Below are 7,500 nucleotides of genomic sequence, written 5' to 3'. Positions count from 1 at the left end.
ACCAAACTTCTGCCAGTCGAGGAGGATAGACCGAGGTCCTTCTAGCTGAAAGAAACAATCCAGAACGCTACAAAAAGAACAAGGAAAGCGAATGACAGACAGAGAGGGGGGGAAAAAAGGGCTCCCACTAACGCCGCCACATGAAACGAATCAAGTTTGGGACTACGTTCGTCTTTCCTGGAGACAAGGACTACCAAGATGGGAGAAATGAATGATAGACATCTGACAGTTCGTTAAAAAGTCAACGAAAAAACAACAACAACAACAAAAACGTGTTGCAGTTGACTTTGCAAGCTGTATGACTACCAAAACTGAAGAAGTGTGTGAGGGCATTTCATAATTCGTCATACACACAACAACAAAAATAAAATGAACAAGAAAGCAAAAAAACCTGTTGTGGTGACTTCGCAAGCTGTATGAATGAAATACCAAGATGGAAGAAGTGTACAAGGGCATTCGATGATTCGCCAAAAAGAAATCAACTAAGAAAAAAAAAAAAAACGCTTTGCGGTGACTTGCAAGGTCACAGGACAGTTGGTGTTGGTGGAGTTTTGTTGTGGGTGTGTATACAGTGAGTGTGGTGGAACCCCGATCAAAACAACAACAAAATAAACTATGGAGAGCGCCCCAGTCTCCCCTTCACCGGGGGTCTTCAACGACTCTGTCACCACTGGGACTGTCACTGATGTCACCCACCACTATCAGGTGAGAATGGCAATGTTTCTGTTGGTGATGATGATGATGGTGATGATGATGGTGGTGGTGGTGGTGGTGGTTAGTGGTAGTGGTGATGATGATGATGATGATTTGATGATGATGATGATGATGGTAGTGGTGGTGATTATTATGTTACGGTGATGATGATGGTGATATGATAATAGCGATGATGGTGGTGGTGGTGGTGGTGGTGATGATGATGATGATGATGATAATGATGACGATGATGATGATGACAGTGGGGTGACGACATTGATGAATACGATGACAATAGACGATAGTGATGGAGAACGGATACAAAGAAAGCATTGTGTTTGTACTGTATCGCTTCTTTTTTTTTTAAATTTTCCTTCTTTTGTTTGTTGTTGTCGTCGTCGTATTGAATCGCATTGCGTCGTATTCTGTCCTCTCGGACTCTCAGACCGTGTTGTTTTGGTGTGTGTGTGTGTGTGTGTGTGTGTGTGTGTGTGTGTGTGTGTGTGTGTGTGTGTGTGTGTGTGTGTGAGACGCGGTATTGTATCTTATTGTTTTATGTCACGTTTTCGAGTATTCTGGTTATGTGTGAACGTGGAATTACGTGAGGTTGCGTTGTGCTGTGATGTTTTTTTGTGCTGAGTTCTGATGTGCGATGCTTTGCTTTGCTGTGGCGATTCATGCCTTGCTCTCATGGTGAATTCACTTTCGATCCCCTTCCACTTCCATGCTTGGGGTGAGTTCTGTCAAGGTCTTTGGTGTCAACAGATTCATGGGGGACTGTTGTTGGATAGGAGGGGCATGGTGGCGGTCTCCACCCTAAGGACGCTCACTCAGTCTGGCTCCGCGACTAAGCTATTATTGTCGTCAGGAGGGGGCTTAGTATGTGGTGTCCTAAGTTCATTAAATCAGAACAGGCACTACCGAACTCCACCGAAGTGACTCAGCAGCAGTGCAGGGTCCCCTCTGGTGTGCGGCCTCCTGACGAACTTACATCGATGGTTCCCTGTGGCCGACTGTCGACACTGTGACTGCGACAGACTGAACCCAGGTGTGACTGTGTATGGGATACTCGGAATGAGCGGGTGGAAGTAATGCCAATGGATAGAGTATATCCGACATAATGTCTAACTGGGCTGTCTGCTTGGACCAAGCAGCGTCGGCTGTGACTGTAGAGACCGATGCGAGAGAGACAGTCTCTGTCGCAGCGGTCACATGTGTAAGCTGATGCTGGTCTGTCGGCTGCCGTCCCTTTTCTGCGAGCTCGCTTTTCTGCTGCAGCAGCTGACAGTTTGTCCTCACCAATCCGTAGCTGATTCTTGGGAGTGCTTCTCCATCTGTTGCGGTCATCTGCAAAGTCCTCCCAGGACTCAATATTGATCTCAAGCGCCTTCATGTCACGTTTGCAAATGTCTTTGCCCCGTTGCGAGCTCTCCATAAAGGATGACTTTTGGGATGCGACCATCTTCCAATCTTCCATGCGGCGAACGTGGCCCAGCCAGCGCAGCCGACGCTGTCTCAGCATGGTATACATGGTCGGGAGGCCAGCGCGAGTCAGGACTTCGGTGTTTGTTATCTTGTCTTGCCAGGAGATGCCGAGTATGCGCCATAGGCTTCTCAGGTGGAAAGTATTGAGCCTTTTCTCCTGACGAGCATGTGTGGTCCACGCCTCACTGCCATACAGCAAGGTGCTGAGGACGCAGGCGTTGTATACAGCCATCCTTGTCTTCGTGGTCAGCTTGGGATTTGTCCGCACTCTTTGTGTGAGGCGGGCTAGCGTTGTGGCTGCCTTCCCGATCCTCTTGTCGATCTCGGTGTCAAGGGAGAGGCTGTTGGTGATGGTGGACCCAAGGTAAGTGAATTGATGGATGGCTTTAAGCTCGTAGTCATCAATGGTGATGGCTGGTAGAGATGGGGTGTCTTGGCCAAGGACATTTGTCTTCTTGAGACTGATGGTCAGACCGAAATCTTTGCAGGCCTGGGAGAAGCGGTCCATTAGTGACCTTTCATTTTTCTTAGTGTCGTGCAACATATTTGATATCGTTGCACACAAACAAATACAAATAAGGGGATATTGGGTTTCCCTGTCTTACACCATGATTAATACCGGACAGTGACTAATATTTGTAATTAACAGGAATATATGTGGATATGTATGCACTTTCATTCATTATATCAGGGCCAAAATTGTTTTGATTAAGATTCTTCAAGATAAACGGCTATCAAATAGTGTCAAATGCCTTCTCAAAATCTACCGACAATCCACCCCTAATCTGGGTCTTACGCCAAACTGTCAAAGGGGTAGGTTTGGACAAAGTGATATTTGGCAGTGTTGCTGGGAATGGATTTTTGCGGACTTTTCACATGATATTTCAACAGTAATGGAACTTAGTGTGTGCAAAGTTTTAAAACTATTTTAATTTTCTCCGGGTTGTCATTTGATTGGCCTAACATTCCTGGACTAATTGTGCTGTGTTGTGCTATGCTGTGCTGTGCCGTGTCGTGTCGTGCTGTGTCGTGTTGTGATGTACTGCATTGTGTTTTGCTATGGTGCACTGTGTTGCGCTGTGTTGTGTTGTACCGTTGTGTTATGTTGTGTCGAGTTGATGTTGTGCTGCACTGTGTCGTATCGTTTTGTACTTTGCTGTGCTATGCATCATGTAACTTTGCTCTGAAGCATGGTTATCAAAACCACTGAGGGTTTTTTTTTCAGCTGTAGTTCTCTCTCTCTCCCTCCCTCCCTCCCTCCCCCCCCCCCCCTCTCCTCTCTCTCTCTCTCTCTCTCTCTCTCTCTCTCGCTCTCAAGCTGCCGAGACGCCCCTCTAATTCTCCACAGAAAAAAGAGAACGCATTCCCAAATATTTGTTTGTTCCTCAAAAACCACACATTTTACTACCATCTGGAATTTGTGTTAAGTGCTTGCAGCATGCGCAACGTCTTTGGTACGGGGGGACGGGGGGTGGGTCGGGGGGCTCGGGGGGGGGGGGGCGAGAATATTAACATTAAAGCAGATATCCACCTAAAGTCTGTTAGCTTGGGGATTGGGCGGTGAGATAGGTGGTTGGGGGTTGAGGGGGGGGGAGGTAGCTAGGGATGGGGGTGTGGGGGCGTTGGTTGGAACGGTGATGGGGGGAAGTCAGGGGAGCGGTCAGGAGGTAAGGACGGTCGTTCACACCGACCGGGAATCTTGGAGTTCTGTCGGTCCGTTTCAAAAACTGGGTGACGTGACGTGAAACTCTAAGCCTATGTTCACTTCTGCAGAAGAACGAACAAAAACATGAAGAAAGAAAAAGCAGATACAGATAAAGAAAGGGTAGAAAGAAAGAAAGAAAGAAAAAATAAGGTAGTAAGAAAGATCGGGGTGAAAATAAGGATGGAAAGAGAGAAAATGAAATAAACAACGGGTGGTTGTTTTTTTAAGAAGAAGAATAACACCGACATTAGAACCCAACTCGCACACACGCTTGTGAAGCAACACGTTCCTACAGAAATATTCACACGCTCATGCGCACACGTACTCACACACTCGAGCACGCATGCGTAGACTGACTCTCTCTCTCTCTCTCTCTCTCTCTCTCTCTCTCTCTCTCTCAGGGCTAAACTGTTATACAATAAAGGACTCTTCATGCACAAAATCCTTCATGGCAACGCACCATCCTATCTGACAAACATGTTTACTTTTTAATGATTATCGACATTCACATAAGATGACCCCTCCATTTACAATGATTATTTTATGTAAATCAATCCTTGCATATTCAGGGGGGGTGGTTATGGAATTATATCCCAGAAAATCAAAGAAAAACTTAACCAAAATTTCAAAAAATCAAATCTAACTTACATAAATACCTGATAAACCTTTCAAACTTGACGCTCCTTTATCCTAACATGCACTGAATATGTTTCCATATCATTCATGTTTTATATGATATAGAAAATTATATTTGCTATAAATTCACTTCCCATGGTCCATCTATATGTCTCTGTCTGTCACTCTGTCTCTCCTTCTGCCTGGGGTTTTTTTTTCTTCTTTCTTTATTTCTAATAATTATTTTATTTTATAATGATTTTATTTTTTCAAGGACACTATGTGTCGTTGTGCCGTACTTACTTAGGTCATGTACATGCTTTCATTTATGCGCTTAGTTTTCTCGTGTGTGTGTGTGTGTGTGTGTGTGTGTCTGTCTGTCTGTCTGTCTGTCTGTCTGTCTGTGTCTCTGTTTTGCCTTTTTTTTCTTTTCTTTTTTATTAAAAAAAAAAACAAACAGCTATGCTTACTTCACTGCCCTCGTGAAATAAAAATTCGTTTCATTTCGTTTCTCTTTCTCTCTCTCCCTTTGTCTCTCTCTCTATATCTATCTCTGTCTCTGTCTCTGTCTCTCTCTCTCTCTGTCTCTCTCTCTCTCTCTGTGTGTCTCTCTCTCTCTCTCTCTCGCATACACACACACACACACACACACACACACACACACACACACACACACACACACACACACACACACACACACACTGGTAGCAGTAGTCGCAGAAGTAACATGATTCTTCTTCTTCTGATTATTATTATTATCATTATTATCACAGAGAGAGAGAGAGAGAGAGAGAGAGAGAGAGAGGTAGCAACAATCACAGTAGTAGCACGATTGTTCTTTGTAGTAGTAGTAGTAGTATCATTATCAATATTGTTATTATCATTATCGTTATTGTCAGTATCACTATGATTACGCAGTGTTGTTATGTTGCTACTGTTGCTGCTGCTGCTGCTGCTACCGTTCCTGCCATCATCATCATCATCAGCATCATCAGCATCATCATCCTCATCATCATCCTCATCCTCATCATCATCATCATCATTATCATCCTCATCATCGTCATCCTCCTCCTCCTCCTCCTCCTCCTCCTCATCATCATCATCATCATCATCATCATCATATCATCATCATCATCATCATCATCATCATCGTCATCGTCCTCCTCCTCCTCCTCCTCCTCCTCATCATCATCATCATCATCATCGTCATTATCCTCATCGTCATCTTCATCCTTATCATCATCCTCATCATCGTCACCCTTCTCCTCCTCCTCCTCCTCCTCATCATCATCATCATCGTCATTATCCTCATCGTCATCTTCATCCTTATCATCATCATCATCATCGTCACCCTTCTCCTCCTCCTCCTCATCATCATCATCATCATCATCATCGTCATCATCCTCATCATCGTCCTCCTCCTCCTCCTCCTCCTCCTCCTCATCATCATCATCATCATCATCATCGTCATCATCCTCATCATCGTCCTCCTCCTCCTCCTCCTCCTCCTCCTCCTCCTCATCATCATCATCATCATCATCATCCTCATCATCGTCCTCCTCCTCCTCCTCCTCATCATCATCATCATCATCGTGGTGATTGTCCCTCCCTTCCTCGACTCCTCCTCATTAATTGTATACGCACATAGGGACTGAGTACACCTACCTCAGGATGATCATTTTCAAACATCGCCAGCCTGTCGCAGGGATGAAACGAAAACGACAGCTTGGCTGCCTGCTATGATTTCTAAAATGTTTATCATTTATCATTATCATTATCATTTGGCGCTGCGGCAGATTCGGTTAACCCTTTCACCGCCAGTCAATTTAGAGTGCAAACTTCCCTTGTGCTATAAACACAGAAAATATGGTGTCTAAGAATAGCTGGGGATTCCCCTTGTGATGTGGTAGAAAATATGGCCTTTCCTACCACTGAACATGAAGAGCAGTAGGTTCATGGATAACAGACCCATGATCTGGTCACCCTTCAGTGACATGGGTCCTCTATATCTAGCTGCTGCATAAAATGCGAGTTTGGCAATGAAAGGGTTAAGCGGTGGCGTTCTGCTCCAGCGTTCACCAGTAATCAAGGTGGATTCGAAGACCCAGTTTCTGCATGGTGCCTTGTCTTCCTTGGTGACAGGCACTTTACTCCTTCTTCTTCTTCTGCGTTCACTCGTATGCACACGAGTGGGCTTTTACGTGTATGACCGTTTTTACCCCGCCATGTAGGCAGCCATACTCCGTTTTCGGGGGTGTGCATGCTGGGTATGTTCATGTTTCCATAACCCACCGAACGCTGACATGGATTACAGGATCTTTAACGTGCGTATTTGATCTTCTGCTTGCATATACACACGAAGGGGGTTCAGGCACTAGCAGGTCTGCACATATGTTGACCTGGGAGATCGTAAAAATCTCCACCCTTTACCCACCAGGCGCCGTCACCGTGATTCGAACCCGGGACCCTCAGATTGACAGTCCAACGCTTTAACCACTCGGCTATTGCGCCCGTCTTTGTCTATGCCGAATCTTAGTCACAGTGGATGTGGATTCACTGGCCCCCCCCCCCCCCCCCCCCCCACTGCTCCCCCACCCCCCACCCCCCACCCCACCCCCCGTGGCCTTGCGGGACCTTTAACCGTTTAGCCTTTAACCATGGCACTGATGCGTTCCTGTCTAAAGGTGATGGAGGACTACTCGGAGCGCCAAAGGGTGAAGATGCTGATGGATGTTGCCATGGGCATCAGCAGGTATCTGAACTGTTCTATTTCTTCCGTTCGTGGTGTGTGTGTGTGTGTGTGTGTGTGTGTGTGTGTGTGTGTGTGTCTTTTTTGTGAGTTCTGTGTGTGTGTGTGTGTGTCTGTCTGTCTGTGTTCTCTCTCTCTCTGTGTTTGTGTGTCTGTCTGTCTGTCACCGTTTGTGTGTTGTGGCTTATGGTTTTTGTCTGTCACATATCTATTACTGTAAAGCGCTTCGAGCTGGTTGAAAGCTCTGTGTCGA

The 7,500-nt window shown here is 45.8% G+C and overlaps 1 protein-coding gene across 8 annotated transcripts in view; it reads left to right on the top strand.

Moving 5' to 3' along the window:
• The window catches only part of LOC143296963 (uncharacterized), a 109,139-nt gene that overhangs the window by 75,833 nt on the left and 25,806 nt on the right, over window positions 1–7,500 (top strand). For 7 of the 8 annotated variants that reach the window (XM_076609065.1, XM_076609037.1, XM_076609055.1 and 4 more), the window contains 2 exons: window positions 1–705; window positions 7,183–7,250. The exon at window positions 1–705 is cut by the window's left edge and continues 67 nt beyond it. In XM_076609065.1, the coding sequence (XP_076465180.1) occupies window positions 616–705; window positions 7,183–7,250 (158 nt within the window). In that variant the 5' untranslated portion in view covers window positions 1–615. The remainder of the gene's footprint in view (window positions 706–7,182; window positions 7,251–7,500) is intronic. The other variant, XM_076609099.1, reaches the window with a different exon arrangement.

This window comes from Babylonia areolata, chromosome 2, assembly GCF_041734735.1.
Source record: "Babylonia areolata isolate BAREFJ2019XMU chromosome 2, ASM4173473v1, whole genome shotgun sequence".
Lineage (NCBI taxonomy): Eukaryota > Metazoa > Mollusca > Gastropoda > Neogastropoda > Buccinidae > Babylonia > Babylonia areolata.
Note: the sequence above shows the minus strand (reverse complement) of the source record. Positions and strands in the feature narration are given on the sequence as shown.